The sequence below is a fragment of the Coregonus clupeaformis genome, chromosome 26 (assembly GCF_020615455.1).
Source record: "Coregonus clupeaformis isolate EN_2021a chromosome 26, ASM2061545v1, whole genome shotgun sequence".
Classification (NCBI taxonomy): Eukaryota; Metazoa; Chordata; class Actinopteri; order Salmoniformes; family Salmonidae; genus Coregonus; species Coregonus clupeaformis.
Window position 1 is genome coordinate 48001616 of NC_059217.1, and position 19141 is coordinate 48020756.

Sequence of the window (19141 nt, forward strand, 5' to 3'; positions counted from 1 at the left end):
ATTCCCCCTGAGGTCCTCCACTCCAACCTTATTCCCCCTGAGGTCCTCCACTCCAACCTAATTCCCCCTGAGGTCCTCCACTCCAACCTTATTCCCCCTGAGGTCCTCCACTCCAACCTAATTCCCCCTGAGGTCCTCCACTCCAACCTTATTCCCCCTGAGGTCCTCCACTCCAACGTAATTCCCCCTGAGGTCCTCCACTCCAACGTAATTCCATCTGAGGTCCTCCACTCCAACGTAATTCCATTTGAGGTCCTCCACTCCAACGTAATTCCATCTGAGGTCCTCCACTCCAACGTAATTCCATCTGAGCTCCTCCACTCCAACGTAATTCCATCTGAGGTCCTCCGCTCCAACGTAATTCCATCTGAGGTCCTCCGCTCCAACGTAATTGCATCTGAGGTCCTCCACACCAACGTAACTCCACTTGAGGTCCACCACTCCAACGTAATCCCATTTGAGGTCCTCCACTCCACCATAATCCAATTTGAGGTCCTCCACTCCACCATAACCCCATTTGAGGTCCTCCACACCACCATAACCCCATTTGAGGTCCTCCACTCCACCATAACCCCATTTGAGGTCCTCCACTCCACCATAACCCCATTTGCGTTCCTCCACTCCACCATAACCCCATTTGAGGTCCTCCACTCCACCATAATCCCATTTGAGGTCCTCCACTACACCATAATCCCATCTGTCCGTCCGTCCGTCTGTCTGTCTCTAGTATATGACCTCGTAGACAGTAGCCTTCTTGTCCCCGGAGCCTGTGACGATGTACTTGTCGTCTGCTGAGATGTCACAGCTCAGGACTGAAGAAGACTCTTTCGACTGTCGGGGGAAGATACAAGATATTTAGTGACTTTCCACTCTCTCTCAAACCAATGTTTAAAGTGGACAGAGGACAGCAGACCACAATGCTATATTTGGTGACATAGATTTGTCAGCTAGCTAGGCCTATTTCACTCTCTCTCAAGCCTTATTTGTGTTTAAATACATGTAAGGGTTAAATTGAAAAAGGACGGCTGACTAAAAGGCCAGGGCCGGGTTTCCCAAAGGTGTCTAAATGCATCTTTAGAACCTTCGTAGGAGCATCGTTAAATCTCTTGAGCCGTTTCCTAAAACCATCGATATTAACGTTGCACTTAAAAAAAGCTCGTAGAACAGCTAAATGTGTCATTAGATGATTTTTTTTTTTGCCCTGCCACGTCACTTTATAACACAGAAGATCTCCACTAAACATAGCCCTGCCACGTCACTTTATAACACAGAGGATCTCCACTAAACATAGCCCTGCCACGTCACTTTATAACACAGAGGATCTCCACTAAACATAGCCCTGCCACGTCACTTTATAACACAGAGGATCTCCACTAAACATAGCCCTGCCACGTCACTTTATAACACAGAGGATCTCCACTAAACATAGCCCTGCCACGTCACTTTATAACACAGAGGATCTCCACTAAACATAGCCCTGCCACGTCACTTTATAACACAGAGGATCTCCACTAAACATAGCCCTGCCACGTCACTTTATAACACAGAGGATCTCCACTAAACATAGCCCTGCCACGTCACTTTATAACACAGAGGATCTCCACTAAACATAGCCCTGCCACGTCACTTTATAACACAGAGGATCTCCACTAAACATAGCCCTGCCACGTCACTTTATAACACAGAGGATCTCCACTAAACATAGCCCTGCCACGTCACTTTATAACACAGAGGATCTCCACTAAACATAGAATCACATGGTTTATCTATTTTGCTCTATTTTATTTGCAGCCGAAGATCCGTCGTCAGCATTGTTCAATCATTCTAATGTTAAGGTACGATTTGAATGGAGAAAGCTGATCTGAGAGCAGCGCTCCCTTTCTTTCCATCCCATCAGTATTGAAACATGCTCCAACGTTGCACTTAGCGACCGTTCTCTCTGCGTGGTGTTTTGGGAAACGCACGTTACATCTTCGGCCGTTGTAGGAAAGATGCATCTGTTAAAACACTAGGAAGCCTAAGTTCAATCACTGTCGGGAAACCGGGCCCAGATGGGCTGATATTACCAACACACCACATACACACACACACACACACACACACACACACACACACACACACACACACACACACACACACACACACACACACACACACACACACACACACACACGCTTATCTTGTCCTGTGCGGTAGTGTATTGATCAGTATATATACCTGGAATATACTGGCACCATATGGAGTCCTCCAGGTGTTCAGCAGGTTGTCCTTCCCTGTAGACACAAACCATTTCCCTGCAGAGAGGAGAGAGGGGAGGGAGGGAGAGAGGGGAGGGAGGGAGGGACAGAGAGAGGTAAGAGGGGAGGGAGGGAGAGAGAGGAGAGAGGGGAGGGAGGGAGAGAGAGAGGAGAGAGGGGAGGGAGGGAGAGAGAGAGAGAGAGGGGAGGGAGGGAGGGAGAGAGAGAGGAGAGAGGGGAGGGAGGGAGAGAGAGAGAGAGGGGGGAGGGAGGGAGAGAGAGAGGAGGGAGGGAGAGAGAGAGGAGAGAGGGGAGGGAGGGAGAGAGAGAGGAAAGGGAGGGAGAGAGAGAGGAGAGAGGGGAGGGAGGGAGAGAGAGAGAGAGAGAGGGGAGGGAGGGAGAGAGAGAGGAGAGAGGGAAGGGAGGGAGAGAGAGAGGAGAGAGGGAGGGAGGGAGAGAGAGAGAGAGAGAGGGGAGGGAGGGAGAGAGAGAGAGAGAGAGGGAGGGAGGGAGAGAGAGAGAGAGAGAGGGGAGGGAGGGAGAGAGAGAGGAGAGAGGGGAGGGAGGGAGAGAGAGAGGAGAGAGGGAGGGAGGGAGAGAGAGAGGAGAGAGGGAAGGAGGGAGAGAGAGAGGAGAGAGGGAGGGAGGGAGAGAGAGGAGAGAGGGAAGGGAGGGAGAGAGAGAGGAGAGAGGGGAGGGAGGGAGAGAGAGAGAGAGAGGGAGGGAGGGAGAGAGAGAGAGAGAGGGAGGGAGGGAGAGAGAGAGGAGAGAGGGGAGGGAGGGAGAGAGAGAGGAGAGAGGGAGGGAGGGAGAGAGAGAGGAGAGGGAGGGAGAGAGAGAGGAGAGAGGGGAGGGAGGGAGAGAGAGAGGAGAGAGGGGAGGGAGGGAGAGAGAGAGGAGAGAGGGGAGGGAGGGAGAGAGAGAGGAGAGAGGGGAGGGAGGGAGAGAGCGAGAGAGAGGGGAGGGAGGGAGAGAGAGATGGAAGAGTAGAAAACAATGTAATCAGGCCATGGAGTCATGGAAATAGGAACTCCACACCAAGAATAGCCACATCAACCTTCACAATGCAGATAATAAGCAGGTGGATCAGGACACTCCTATATGAGGGCTAAGAACTCTAATGCCCTTTTCACACTAGCATGCCAAGTCATCCACAACCAAACTGGGCTGGCGCAGATATTTCCTCTTCCATCGGTACCAGCCACTATGGTGGAGGTGTAAGCAGGTCAGCTCAGTACAGTTTGGTACAGTAATGTCTTCCTGAGCCTCAGTCAGGGGCACACAGCAGTGTACTGTGGTGTGTGTGTGTGTGTTCTTACCACAGTTGGCGAACTTGAGTGAGAGGACACAGCTCTCGTGGAGATGTAGCTGGTACTTGTCAGGTTTGGTGTGATGGAGGACCTCCACGTTACTGCTCTCCATCCCGACAGCTAACCATTCCCCTGTAGGACAGTATCCTAGAGAGAAGATCTGGAGGGGGGACAGATTAACATTGATCCTTATGAATACGTTTGGCTCTCCGCTACATACAACATGCTGAGTTTTTTATTTTTTTATTTTTTACAAGGAGCACTTGTGCCCCTAAGTTGAAAATCAAGATGCACACAAATAAATTTAGGAGCACAATGAAAAATATTTTGAGTTAATAAAAGCTAGAATCCTTCATTTTTCTAGACGCCTAAATTAAAATCCCAGGTCGTAGAACAAAAGTATTTAGGCACATATGCGAGTAAAATGGTCGCACCGTAGGGGCCCTGGTTTGGGGGTTATATGTCTTAATCAAGGGCGCAACTGGGACTTTGATACCAGTGTGTGTGTGTGTGTGTGTGTGTGTGTGTGTGTGTGTGTGTGTGTGTGTGTGTGTGTGTGTGTGTGTGTGTGTGTGTGTGTGTGTGTGTGTGTGTGTGTGTGTGTGTGTGTGTGTGTGTGTGTGTGTGTGTGTGTGTGTGTGTGAGTGAGAGGGCGTACCTGTGAGGTGAAGTCGTGCTGCTGTAGCTGGCGGCCCTCTCTCAGGTCCCAGGAGCGTACCGTGTTGTCCAGACCTCCTGTCCACAGCTTGGTCCCATCGTGAGAGATATCTATACAGCTAGCCCCGTCCGTATGGCCCTGGAACTGCCTGTGAGAAACCACACAGCACGTCCTTATAAACCATGTACGCACAAATAATGTATCCTTCGAAACCATCACTTTACATGTCACCACTTAACACCTGTAGAGCCACGGGCACCTACACAACCACTGGTCGTCTAATAATGTCCTTACAAACCACTGCCCTAAAACCACAAATATGTCCTTAGAAACCACTGCCGTAAAACCATAGGTAGTCTCAAATATGTCCTTACAAACCACTGCCCTAAAACCACAGGTAGTCTCAAATATGTCCTTACAAACCACTGCCCTAAAACCACAGGTAGTCTCAAATATGTCCTTACAAACCACTGCCCTAAAACCACAGGTAGTCTCAAATATGTCCTTACAAACCACTGCCCTAAAACCACAGGTAGTCTCAAATATGTCCTTACAAACCACTGCCCTAAAACCACAAATATGTCCTTAGAAACCACTGCCGTAAAACCGCAGGTAGTCTCAAATATGTCCTTAGAAACCACTGCCGTAAAACCGCAGGTAGTCTGAAATATGTCCTTACAAACCACTGCCCTAAAACCACAGGTAGTCTAATAATGTCCTTACAAACCACTGCCCTAAAACCACAGGTAGTCTCAAATATGTCCTTACAAACCACTGCCGTAAAACCGCAGGTAGTCTGAAATATGTCCTTACAAACCACTGCCCTAAAACCACCGGTAGTCTAATAATGTCCTTACAAACCACTGCCCTAAAACCACAGGTTGTCTCAAATATGTCCTTACAAACCACTGCCCTAAAACCACAGGTTGTCTCAAATACAGTGGGGAAAAAAAGTATTTAGTCAGCCACCAATTGTGCAAGTTCTCCCACTTAAAAAGATGAGAGAGGCCTGTAATTTTCATCATAGGTACACGTCAACTATGACAGACAAATTGAGGAAAAAAAATTCAGAAAATCCCATTGTAGGATTTTTAATGAATTTATTTGCAAATTATGGTGGAAAATAAGTATTTGGTCACCTACAAACAAGCAAGATTTCTGGCTCTCACAGACATGTAACTTCTTCTTTAAGAGGCTCCTCTGTCCTCCACTCGCTACCTGTAGTTAATGGCACCTGTTTGAACTTGTTATCAGTATAAAAGACACCTGTCCACAACCTCAAACAGTCACACTCCAAACTCCACAATGGCCAAGACCAAAGAGCTGTCAAAGGACACCAAAAACAAAATTGTAGACCTGCACCAGGCTGGGAAGACTGAATCTGCAATAGGTAAGCAGCTTGGTTTGAAGAAATCAACTGTGGGAGCAATTATTAGGAAATGGAAGACATACAAGACCACTGATAATCTCCCTCGATCTGGGGCTCCACGCAAGATCTCACCCCGTGGGGTCAAAATGATCACAAGAACGGTGAGCAAAAAATCCCAGAACCACACGGGGGGACCTAGTGAATGACCTGCAGAGAGCTGGGACCAAAGTAACAAAGCCTACCATCAGTAACACACTACGCCGGCCAGGGACTCAAATCCTGCAGTGCGAGACGTGTCCCCCTGCTTAAGCCAGTACATGTCCAGGCCCGTCTGAAGTGCATTTGGATGATCCAGAAGAGGATTGGGAGAATGTCATACGGTCAGATGAAACCAAAATATAACTTTTTTGGTAAAAACTCAACCTCGTCATGTTTGGAGGACAAAGAATGCTGAGTTGCATCCAAAGAACACCATACCTACTGTGAAGCATGGGGTTGGAAACATCATGCTTTGGGGCTGTTTTTTCTGCAAAGGGACCAGGACGACTAATCCATGTAAAGGAAAGAATGAATGGGGCCATGTATCGTGAGATTTTGAGTGAAATCCTCCTTCCATCAGCAAGGGCATTGAAGATTAAGCGTGGCTGGGTCTTTCTAGCATGACAATGATCCCAAACACACCGCCGGGCAACGAAGGAGTGGCTTCGTAAGAAGCATTCAAGTCCTGGAGTGGCCTAGCCAGTCTCCAGATCTCAACCCCATAGAAAATCTTTTTGGAGGGGAGTTGAAAGTCTGTGTTGCCCAGCGACAGCCCCAAAACATCACTGCTCTAGAGGAGATCTGCATGGAGGAATGGGGCAAAATACCAGCAACAGTGTGTGAAAACCTTGTGAAGACTTACAGAAAACGCTTTGACCTGTGTCATTGCCAACAAAGGGTATATAACAAAGTATTGAGAAACTTTTGTTATTGACCAAATACTTATTTTCCACCATCATATGCCAATAAATTCATAAAAAATCCTACAATGTGATTTTCTGGATTTTTTTCCCTCATTTTGTCTGTCATAGTTGACGGTACCTATGATGAAAATTACAGGCCTCTCTCATCTTTTTAAGTGGGAGAACTTGCACAATTGGTGGCTGACTAAATACTTTTTTTCCCCACTGTATGTCCTTACAAACCACTGCCCTAAAACCACAGGTTGTCTCAAATATGTCCTTACAAACCACTGCCCTAAAACCACAAATATGTCCTTAGAAACCACTGCCGTAAAACCGCAGGTAGTCTCAAATATGTCCTTAGAAACCACTGCCGTAAAACCGCAGGTAGTCTGAAATATGTCCTTACAAACCACTGCCCTAAAACCACAGGTAGTCTAATAATGTCCTTACAAACCACTGCCCTAAAACCACAAATATGTCCTTAGAAACCACTGCCCTAAAACCACAGGTAGTCTAATAATGTCCTTACTAACCACTGCCCTAAAACCACAGGTAGTCTCAAATATGTCCTTACAAACCACTGCCCTAAAACCACAGGTAGTCTAATAATGTCCTTACAAACCACTGCCCTAAAACCACAGGTAGTCTCAAATATGTCCTTATAAACCACTGCCCTAAAATCACAGGTAGTCTCATATACATCTTATAAACCACCATGAAAGCCATACAAAATACCAAACATACAAGACCACAGGTAGTCAACGCAAATAGTCCAGGTAGCCATGATTAGCTGTTCAGGAGTCTTATGGCTTGGGGGTAGAAGCTGTTAAGAAGCCTTTTGGACCTAGACTTGCCGCTCCGGTATCGCATGCCGTGCGGTAGCAGAGAGAACAGTCTATGACTAGGGTGGCTAGAGTCTTTCATAATGTTTAGGGCCTTCCTCTGACACCGCCTGGTATAGAGGTCCCAGTGATGTACTGGGCCGTATGCACTACCCTCTGTAGTGCCTTGCAGTCGGAGGCCGAGCAGTTGCCATACCAGGCGGTGACGCAACCAGTCAGGATGCTCTCGATGGTGCAGCTGTATAACTTTTTAAGGATCTGAGGACCCATGCCAAATCTTTTCAGTCTCCTGAGGGGGAATAGGCTTTGTCGTGCCCTCTTCACGACTGTCTTGGTGTGTTTGGACCATGATAGTTTGTTGGTGATGTGGACACCAAAGAACTTGAGCAGGTTGAGCCTGTTCAAGAGACAGCAGAGAAAGCACGCCCCCATCCACATCGACAGGGCCACAGAAGGTGAAAAGCTTCAAGTTCCTTGGCGTGCACATCACTGACAACCTGAAATGGTCCATCCACACAAACAGCGTGGTGAAGAAGGTGCAACAGCGCCTCTTCAAACTCAGGAGGCTGAAGAAATTTGGCTTGGTCCCTAACACCCACATGAACTTCTACAGATGCACCATTGAGAGCATCCTGTCGTGCTTATCACCGCCTGGTACGGTGATAAGCACGACAGAACAGCTAATCATGGCAACTTGAGGGCTCTCCAGAGGGTGGTGCGGTCAGCCCAACGCATCACCGGGGGCACACTGCCTGCCCTCCAGGACATCTACAGCACCTGGTGTCACAGGAAGGCTAAGAAGATCATCAAGGACCTCAGCCACCCGAGCCACGGCTTGTTTACCCGCTACCATTTAGAAGGCGGAGACAGTACAGGTGAATCAAAGCTGGGACCGAGAGACTGAAAAACAGCTTCTATCTCCAGGCCATCAGACTGTTAAACAGTCACCACTAGCCGGCCTCCACCCAGTACCCTGCCCTGAACTTAGTCACTGTTACTAGCAGGCTACCACCTGGTACTCTACCCTGCACCTTAGAGACTGCTGCCCTATGTACACAGATATGGAACACTGGTCCCTTTAATAATGTTTAGATACTGTTTCACCCACTTCATATGTATATACTGTATTCTAGTCATGGCTCATCCTAAATAACTTATAAATAAAAAACAATCTGGATTATGTGTGTAGTGTTTTTCTTTATTGCTAGGTATTACTATGCTGTTGGAGCTAGAAACACAAGCATTTAGCTAGGTATCACTGCGCTGTTGGAGCTAGAAACACAAGCATTTAGCTAGGTATCACTGCGCTGTTGGAGCTAGAAACACAAGCATTTAGCTAGGTATCACTGCGCTGTTGGAGCTAGAAACACAAGCATTTAGCTAGGTATCACTGCGCTGTAGGAGCTAGAAACACAAGCATTTAGCTAGGTATCACTGCGCTGTAGGAGCTAGAAACACAAGCATTTAGCTAGGTATCACTGCACTGTTGGAGCTAGAAACACAAGCATTTAGCTAGGTATCACTGCGCTGTTGGAGCTAGAAACACAAGCATTTAGCTAGGTATCACTGCACTGTTGGAGCTAGAAACACAAGCATTTAGCTAGGTATCACTGCTCTGTTGGAGCTAGAAACACAAGCATTTAGCTAGGTATCACTGCGCTGTTGGAGCTAGAAACACAAGCATTTAGCTAGGTATCACTGCACTGTTGGAGCTAGAAACACAAGCATTTAGCTAGGTATCACTGCTCTGTTGGAGCTAGAAACACAAGCATTTCGCTGCACCTGCGACAACATCTGCAAATCTGTGTTTGCGACCAATAAACGTTGATTTGATGTTCTCAGAAACCCCCACATACCTGTAGAACCCAGCACAGTACAGCAATAGCACAATACACAGCCAGTAACCAGCACAGTACAGCACTGCACAATACACAGCCAGTAACCAGCCCAGTACAGCACTGCACAATACACAGCCAGTAACCAGCACAGTACAGCACTGCACAATACACAGCCACAAACCCACAGCCTTTCCATCTTTTCCTACCTGACGAGAGTCTGGTTGTGCAGGTCCCAGACGGCGATGTTCCCGTCGCTGCAGCAGGAGAAGCAGACCTTGGCGTCGGGGGAGATGGCGAGGGCGTAGCAGGCAGGGGCGGAGGACGTCAGCTCAGCCTTGATACGAGGCGTCTGAGAGGCCAAGTCCCAGATGGTTAAAGTACTGGCCTCTCCTCCTACGATGAGGGTACGACCGTCGGGGAGCAGCTTACAGGAGCGGATGTAGTTATCCCTGTTCTGGAAGACAGAGGGAACAGACGCAATCAATAAACGCTCTGGACACCACAGCTCAAGGGATCAGGACTGAGGTTCTAGCCAGACAGACAGACAGACAGACAGACTGAAGGAAAATTAACTTTATTCCTTCCACCATAGTAAAACATATCTAGACTGTAGCAGAGAAAAGTGGTTCTGTTTGGCTGGTTAAGGCGTGGCACTAGCCATGTCAAGGTCAAGGGTTCAACTCCCACTCAGGGATCACATACACAAACACAAATTCCTTAGATCACAGTAAACAACAGCAGTAGTAGGTCCTCACCAGACAGTCCAGCTGAGAGACGGGGCTCTTGCTGCCCGGCTGGCTGATGTCCCAGATCTTGACACAGCCCTTCCCTCCTGTGTAGACGTGTCTGGTGGGGTTGGAGATGGTGACAGCACACACCACCTCGCCGTGGCTCAGCGTGTTGATCTGGCGGGCGTGCCTGGGGATCCCCGGGCCTATCAGGGCGTCCGGAGGGAACGGCACCGGCTGCATCTGCCCGTCCGCACTCACATGGAAGGAGTAGGCTCTGGAAGATGAGACATGGGCTCTCTTTAGTACTGCGGGGGTAGAGTTCATTTGGTACTAAACGAACTGAAACAGGAAGGGACTACATGCAGTTGTCCAATAACCAACACTCATTTTAGCTTTCCTTTACAAGAGGTTTTGTTACGGTAATGAACATGACCCTGATGATTGTTATTCTAACAGATATGTAGTGTAGGACTGAAGGGCTTCATCTAAGACAGACAGAGAGATAGACAGGGAGAGAGAGAAAGAGAGACAGAAAGAGACAGAGAGACAGACCGACAGACAGGGAGAGAGCGAGAGAGAGAGAAAGAGAGACAGACAGAGAGAGAGAGACAGCCAGACAGACAGAGAGAGAGAGACAGCCAGACAGACAGAGAGAGAGAGACAGCCAGACAGACAGAGAGAGAGAGACAGCCAGACAGACAGAGAGAGAGAGACAGCCAGACAGACAGAGAGAGAGAGACAGCCAGACAGACAGAGAGAGAGAGACAGCCAGACAGACAGAGAGACAGACAGAGAGACAGACAGAGATAGACAGCCATACAAACACAGAGAGACAGACGGAGAGACAGACAGAGACAGACAGACAAAAACAGACAGAGAGCAGAACCCAGAGTGTGTAGGGTACTTACGGTTTTCCTCCAGATATGGAGGTGAGACTGGCAGGAAGACCTGGTCTCATGTGGGGATGAGAATCAAACCCCTGTAACAGAACAAGATAGGGTCAACATGACATAACCTACACAACATACTATTTACATAACATACAGAGTAGCCTTGTCGAGAACCACTGGTGAAGTCAATGGTAGAAAGTAGGTACAAATGGGTGGAAACCCTGTGTAAATCAGTAACGCCTCGCAACACGTCAAACCAATCAAATGCCTTGCATGGGCGGAGCGCCAAAAGGTGCCCACTCATAATGTCTCTTTTCTTTAGTAGAGAGTTCAAACAGAGACGTTGTAATGCCTTCATCAACTGGATGTTGTGTATAAACCAACTTCTGGATAAACGGTTTTTACTGCAGGTTTTCTTCCTTTTTCTGCAAAGTGTTTCCTATCTGGTGGTAAAACAGTGACGAACATAACATAATGCTTCTACGGGCATGTGGGTGGGAAGGTTCTTGAAATGTAACATCCAATCAAAATGTAGCTGCTGGAATCCAGCTGCCCATTCTAACAGTTTTGGCCAAAACTAAATTCTCCAACAAGATGATTTAGGAGGTTTGGCAAGACATTTACATTTTAGTCATTTTAGCAGACGCTCTTATCCAGAGCGACTTACAGGAGCAATTAGGGTTAAGTGCCTTGCTCAAGGGCACATCGACAGATTTTTCACCTAGTCGGCTCGGGGATTAGAACCAGCGACCTTTCGGTTACTGGCACAACGCTCTTAACCACTAAAGCTACCTGCCGCCCCAGAGACGTTGTACACGAGACTATGTACAGTAAACACCTACAGCACAACATAACAACACCTCTTTGATTACTCACACAAACCCACACCAAGACAGATATGAACACCAGTAATCCGCAGCGTGTGTGTGTGTGTGTGTGTGTGTGTGTGTGTGTGTGCGTGTGTGTGTATCTCACCATGGGTGACCGTCCGTACGCGGCGGCGCTCATCTGAGGGGAGATGTGTATTCCAGCGTAGACACCGGGGCTGGTCAGACCTCCGTTCATCTCATGGTGGTGACCCATCATAACAAAGGGAGGGTAGGACCCCGCCAGGGACAGGGGAGTCCGCAGGGCCGGGGCCGCTGGAGAGGGATTCGGATTATTACATATGATCATATTGTTGTTGTTGTTGTTGTTGATGATGATGATGTCATGAATACACAGTATAGTGAATGTCAAGCCGATAAAGCATTGAGCGGTAGAGGTGGACAGAAACAAACTGACAGAGAGAGAAAGAAAGAGAACACATTACTATTAAATACACCCAGGCCAGGTCACAGCAGAGGACAGAGACAGAGAGGATGCCAGCCGTATAAATAGAATGGTGCCAGCCAAAGCCCTTGGCTTCCAGAGAGGCCAGATGCCAGTCCACTGGGTGTGACAGCAGCAGTATTAACCCACAGCCTCCATGCCAAAACAAATATGCACTTTTGTCATGCCATAAAGCATTTTGAATAAAAAACTGAATTGAGAAGAGAGTGAAAGAGAGAGAGACATTACTAAAGGAATACAGCCAGCTCAGTCACAGTAGAGAGAGAGAGAGAGAGAGACATTACTAAAGGAATACAGACAGATCAGTCACAGTAGAGAGCGAGAGAGAGACATTACTAAAGGAATACAGCCAGCTCAGTCACAGTAGAGAGAGAGAGAGAGACAGACAGACATTACTAAAGGAATACAGACAGATCAGTCACAGTAGAGAGAGAGAGAGAGAGAGAGAGACATTACTAAAGGAATACAGACAGATCAGTCACAGTAGAGAGCGAGAGAGAGACATTACTAAAGGAATACAGCCAGCTCAGTCACAGTAGAGAGAGAGAGAGAGAGAGAGAGACATTACTAAAGGAATACAGACAGATCAGTCACAGTAGAGAGAGAGAGAGACATTACTAAAGGAATACAGACAGATCAGTCACAGTAGAGAGAGAGAGAGAGACATTACTAAAGGAATACAGACAGATCAGTCACAGTAGAGAGAGAGAGAGAGAGACATTACTAAAGGAATACAGCCAGATCAGTCACAGTAGAGAGAGAGAGAGAGAGAGAGAGACATTACTAAAGGAATACAGACAGATCAGACAGTAGAGAGGAGAGAGAGAGAGACATTACTAAAGGAATACAGCCAGATCAGACACAGTAGACTAGAGAAAAAAAGCGGTAGCCTCACACTCAGTCACAGATGGAGAACACAGAGAGCATTCAGCTAAAGCCCTGCCAGTCTAACTGGTGTGAGAGTACCAGTACTAACCCCCATAGCAGAAATGGAAAATAGCACTGTGGCGCCGTGGTCGCCTAGGCAGAAATATCTGGAACTATTGGAAATCATTATTTATTTCTATGTGTTTGCTCTGGGGGTTGGTCACTTCCATCTCATGGTGGGGACCAGTAGGAATGAAAACGTATGTACTAACTACTGTCAGTCGCTCGGGAATAAGAGCGTCTGCTAAATTACTAAAATGTAAAATGTGGTCTTGACTTCTCAAAAGTTGCAGAATTGGGATGAAAAGTCTATATTTTTGGCCAGCTATTTATATGGCTGTTTGGATTCAAATCATTTATTGTTTAATCTGTCGGGAAGAACTACATCAAGAACTGCATGCTGTGTCCAGAGAAGGACAGAAGAGGCTCCGGGACTGGTATCACCAAGGTGGGTGCTACATGTTCAGCCATGGTATCACCAATGTGGGTGCTACATGTTCAGCCTTGGTATCACCAAGGTGGGTGCTACATGTTCAGCCATGGTATCACCAAGGCGGGTGCTACATGTTCAGCCATGGTATCACCAAGGTGGGTGCTACATGTTCAGCCATGGTATCACCAAGGTGGGTGCTACATGTTCAGCCATGGTATCACCAATGTGGGTGCTACATGTTCAGCCTTGGTATCACCAAGGTGGGTGCTACATGTTCAGCCATGGTATCACCAAGGCGGGTGCTACATGTTCAGCCATGGTATCACCAAGGTGGGTGCTACATGTTCAGCCATGGTATCACCAAGGCGGGTGCTACATGTTCAGCCATGGTATCACCAAGGTGGGTGCTACATGCTCAGCCATGGTATCACCAAGGTGGGTGCTACATGTTCAGCCTTGGTATCACCAAGGTGGGTGCTACATGCTCAGCCATGGTATCACCAAGGTGGGTGCTACATGTTCAGCCTTGGTATCACCAAGGTGGGTGCTACATGCTCAGCCATCCAGGGTTGTGGGTTCGATTCCCACGGGGGGCCAGTATGAAAAATAAAAATGATGTATGCACTCACTAACTGTAAGTCGCTCTGGATAAGAGCGTCTGCTAAATGACTAAAAATGTAAATGTAAATGTATCACCAAGGTGGGTGCTACATGCTCAGCCATGGTATCACCAAGGTGGGTGCTACATGTTCAGCCATGGTATCACCAAGGTGGGTGCTACATGTTCAGCCTTGGTATCACCAAGGTGGGTGCTACATGCTCAGCCATGGTATCACCAAGGTGGGTGCTACATGTTCAGCCATGGTATCACCAAGGTGGGTGCTACATGTTCAGCCATGGTATCACCAAGGTGGGTGCTACATGTTCAGCCATGGTATCACCAAGGCGGGTGCTACATGTTCAGCCATGGTATCACCAAGGCGGGTGCTACATGTTCAGCCATGGTATCACCAAGGCGGGTGCTACATGTTCAGCCATGGTATCACCAAGGCGGGTGCTACATGTTCAGCCATGGTATCACCAAGGTGGGTGCTACATGTTCAGCCATGGTGGACCAGTACCTGTGGAGGAACTGACTGTTGGAGAAGCAGTGTGGTGCACTGATGAAGCGCTCCGGGTCTGTTTTGGCAGACTTCTAGGCTTGGGCGGTATAACGTACATACCATACACCGGGAGGAAATAGCCACAGGATGGTTTTTCAATACCATTGAAACTACAGTGGGGGAAAAAAGTATTTAGTCAGCCACCAATTGTGCAAGTTCTCCCACTTAGAAAGATGAGAGAGGCCTGTAATTTTCATCATAGGTACACGTCAACTATGACAGACAAATTGAGAGAGAAAAAATCCAGAAAAACACATTGTAGGATTTTTATGAATTTATTTGCAAATTATGGTGGAAAATAAGTATTTGGTCACCTACAAACAAGCAAGATTTCTGGCTCTCACAGACCTGTAACTTCTTCTTTAAGAGGCTCCTCTGACCTCCACTCGTTACCTGTATTAATGGCACCTGTTTGAACTTGTTATCAGTATAAAAGACACCTGTCCACAACCTCAAACAGTCACACTCCAAACTCCACTATGGCCAAGACCAAAGAGCTGTCAAAGGACACCAGAAATAAAATTGTAGACCTGCACCAGGCTGGGAAGACTGAATCTGCAATAGGTAAGCAGCTTGGTTTGAAGAAATCAACTGTGGGAGCAATTATTAGGAAATGGAAGACATACAAGACCACTGATAATCTCCCTCGATCTGGGGCTCCACGCAAGATCTCACACCATGGGGTCAAAATGATCACAAGAACGGTGAGCAAAAATCCCAGAACCACACGGGGGGACCTAGTGAATGACCTGCAGAGAGCTGGGACCAAAGTAACAAAGCCTACCATCAGTAACACACTACGCCGCCAGGGACTCAAATCCTGCAGTGCCAGACGTGTCTCCCTGCTTAAGCCAGTACATGTCCAGGCCCGTCTGAAGTTTGCTAGAGTGCATTTGGATGATCCAGAAGAGGATTGGGAGAATGTCATATGGTCAGATGAAACCAAAATAGAACTTTTTGGTAAAAACTCAACTCGTCGTGTTTGGAGGACAAAGAATGCTGAGTTGTCCAAAGAACACCATACCTAAAAAAAACTCATTTTGTCTGTCATAGTTGACGTGTACCTATGATGAAAATTACATGCCTCTCTCATCTTTTTAAGTGGGAGAACTTGCACAATTGGTGGCTGACTAAATACTTTTTTTCCCCACTGTATTTCTTTGAAGTTTTTCAATACATTTTTATATTTGTAGCTACTTTTTAAGTAAATACCTGCACTTAACTTGTGCAATACTTTAGGAGATTAAGCAAACCCAGTTCTTCATTTCACCTGTCACATTATTTTACAGCTGATGAAACTGAGGAGTATTTCTGTCTGAAATAAAGCCCTTTTGTGGGGAAAAACTCATTCTGATTGGCTAGGCCTGGCCCCCGGTGAGTGGGCCCAGTCATGTGAAATCCATAGATTAGGGCCTAATTAAAGTATTTCAATTGACTGATTTCCTTAAATGAACTGTAACTCAGCAAAATTGTTGAAATTGTTGCATGTTGCGTTTATATTTTTGTTCAGTATACATTATGAAGCTTACCGTAGTTCCCCAGAACAGTTGAGCCAGTCATGTGTTTGTTTGTAAATAACACAACAGGAGAAAGAGGGAGCAGCTGAGTCCAGCTGTGTCTTTGGTTTAACTTGCTAGTTATCTCAGTAAGTGGCTGAATTAATGAGGTGACGGGGCATCATATGGTGTTAGCTTTCTGCCGTGTTTGAGAAGTCAAAGCGCCATAGATGAGTTATCTGTACAGCTCTCCGTTCTCGGCCCATCTGCTCCTCCCCCATCTTCTCAGAGCAGGCAGGCCCGTTGCCCTAGCGACTTCAAACTCCACACAGACACAGCGTGTAGACATGCAGCTCCAGAGCCTGTACAGTTCTTCCTTCAGACAAGCATGTGTCAAAACTTTTGTTCATTTGCTAAATGTATCTCGTTCACATTCGCTTGTAAATATCCAAACTCACCAAAATGACATTCGGTAGCTTCTAACTGTACACTACTGGTCAAAAGTTTTAGAACACCTACTCATTCAAGGGTTTTTCTTTATTTATTACTATTTTCCACATTGTAGAACAATAGTGAAGACATCAAAACTATGAAATAACACATATGGAATCATGTAGTAGCCAAAAAAGTGTTAAACAGATTCTTCATATAGCCACCCTTTGCCTTGATGACAGCTTTGCACACTCTTGGAATTCTCTCAACCAGCTTCACATGGAATGCTTTTCCAACAGTCTTGAAGGAGTTCCCACATATGCTGAGCACTTGTTGGCTGCTTTTCCTTCACTCTGCCGTTCGACTCACCGCCACATCATCATGTGGCGGTCCTCATGAGAGCCATTTTCATCATAGCGCTTGATGGTTTTTGCGACTGCACTTGAAGAAACTTTCAAAGTTCTTGACATTTTCCATATTGACTAACCTTCATGTCTTAAAGTAATGATGGACTGTCATTTCTCTTTGCTTATTTGAGCTGTTCTTGCCATAATATGGACTTGGTCTTTTACCAAATAGGGCTATCTTCTGTATACCCCCCCTACCTTGTCACAACACAACTGATTGGCTCAAACACATTAAGAAGGAAAGAAATTCCACAAATTAACTTTTAAGAAGGCACACCTGTTAATTGAAATGTATTCCAGGTGACTACCTCATGAAGCTGGTTGAGCGAATGCCAAGAGTGTGCAAAGCTGTCATCAAGGCAAAGGGTGGCTATTTTAAGAATCTCAAATATAAAATATATTTCGAATTGTTTATCATTTTTTTGGTTACTCCATGATTCCATATGTGTTATTTCATAGTTTTGATGTCTTCACTATTATTCTACAATGTAGAAAATAGTACAAATAAAGAAAAACTCTTGAATGAGTAGGTGTTCTAAAACTTTTGACTGGTAGTGTATATATAGAACTTAATGAGCTGGATTGCCTGTCTTTGCAATAAGTTATTTTTGTTTGCGCTCTTTATCATATTTAGTTAGCCTCCATCGAAATTCACAATTACTTCTGCTAATTTTGTTAGCATTCTGGTAATAGACTACTTTTGACCAGAGATCTAAGGGGCCTAATTAAAAGTAGTGCGCTACATGGGGAAGTGGGTTCCGTTTTTGGGACGCAGCCAGAGATTGCCAGTGAGAGTGCAGTACTAACCCAGAGCCTCCATGCCAGGGGGTTTGCCCATGATGGGTCGTAGCCCAGGAGTGGTGGAGGTGCCTGGGGTGGGGGCATCGCTACGAGGGGTGGGGGTGGTCGACTTCAGGCCTGGCATTGATGACTTGTCATTCTGCACAGGAAGAGAGAGAGAGAGAGAGAGGGACGGAGAGAGGAAGAGAGATAGAGATTAACAACTGTGGGCCTGCCAACTGCGTTGCAGACTCTCTTCAGTGGTTTTAGGCATAACTGTCGGTTTCCCTGTCCTGTCTGTGTGTTTTCAGTAGATGACCGGACGTCAGCCAGAGAGATAGAGAGATAATATGATAATACTGTAGCTAGACTTCTGTCTTCTAGTCGCTGTAGAATCTCTGTCTCTAACAGCTCACTGGATTTAACTAACCCAACATTTTATAATTATATATTTCTGCCATGTAGACAGAAAAATGTTTGACCGGTGGGCCCTGGTCAAACATAGTACCCTATATATGGAATAGGGATCCATTTGGGAAGCCGTTTAGAGCAAAGCAGTGAGTGAGGGACAGAAGGCTTAATCTCTGTTGTAACTAATAGGGTTTTAATAAATAGCAGTTTATGCACTCTGGAAGGACTATGGGGGTTGACACAACTAGATGGATTAAATTCAGTTTGGACTCCCTTTGCTTTGGGATTGTAAATGCGTTTCTCTCCCTGACCCTCCGTCTCCAAGCTGAATCCCCCCTTCCTTCCCTCTCGTGCTCCACGTCTCACAGCGTTCTTACATGGTGTTCCTTGTTCTTGGAGGACAGCGTGCTGCTGGAGGAAGCTACAGAGGCGGGGCTGGTGGGCGTGTCCTTCTGGGGGCGGGGCTTGCTGATGCCGTTCCCCTCGGGCGAATGAGCGGGGCTAGCCCCCCGAGGGGTGGCGGGGTCCTGGAGTAAACAAACAATCACTCTGAGCACACAGCTAAGTAAATACGGTGACACTCTTACAGAACAAACCACGTCCCCTTACCCCCAGAAACCACACCCCTTTCTGTACTAAGTCACTGAGATGTGCCTGGACACAGTCCGTCTCCATGTACGTATTCAGTCAGAGACGTACCTTGATACAGAGACTTTATCTGGCTAAACATCTATAAACAAAGTAAAGTAAGCAAACAGAGTGTTGAGTAGATCACCTGTATGTTGCTATTAGTACAGACTACTGAGCTGAGTACATCACCTGTACTAATACACCTGTATGTTGCTATTAGTATAGACTACTGAGCTGAGTACATCACCTGTACTAATACACCTGTATGTTGCTATTAGTATAGACTACTGAGCTGAGTAGATCACCTGTAC

General features: G+C 46.7%; 1 protein-coding gene across 3 annotated transcripts in view; it reads right to left on the minus strand.

Annotated features, from left to right (window-relative positions):
- Positions 1-712: 712 nt before the first annotated feature.
- tle3a (TLE family member 3, transcriptional corepressor a) overlaps positions 713-19141 on the minus strand; it is a 92861-nt gene continuing 74432 nt past the window's right edge. For all 3 annotated transcript variants that reach the window (XM_041849871.2, XM_041849870.2, XM_045207900.1), the window contains 10 exons: positions 18578-18727; positions 17817-17949; positions 11795-11961; positions 10838-10908; positions 9954-10203; positions 9405-9652; positions 4206-4353; positions 3557-3707; positions 2218-2294; positions 713-831 (listed from right to left, as the gene is read on the minus strand). In XM_041849871.2, the coding sequence (XP_041705805.1) occupies positions 724-831; positions 2218-2294; positions 3557-3707; positions 4206-4353; positions 9405-9652; positions 9954-10203; positions 10838-10908; positions 11795-11961; positions 17817-17949; positions 18578-18727 (1503 nt within the window). In that variant the 3' untranslated portion in view covers positions 713-723. The remainder of the gene's footprint in view (positions 832-2217; positions 2295-3556; positions 3708-4205; positions 4354-9404; positions 9653-9953; positions 10204-10837; positions 10909-11794; positions 11962-17816; positions 17950-18577; positions 18728-19141) is intronic.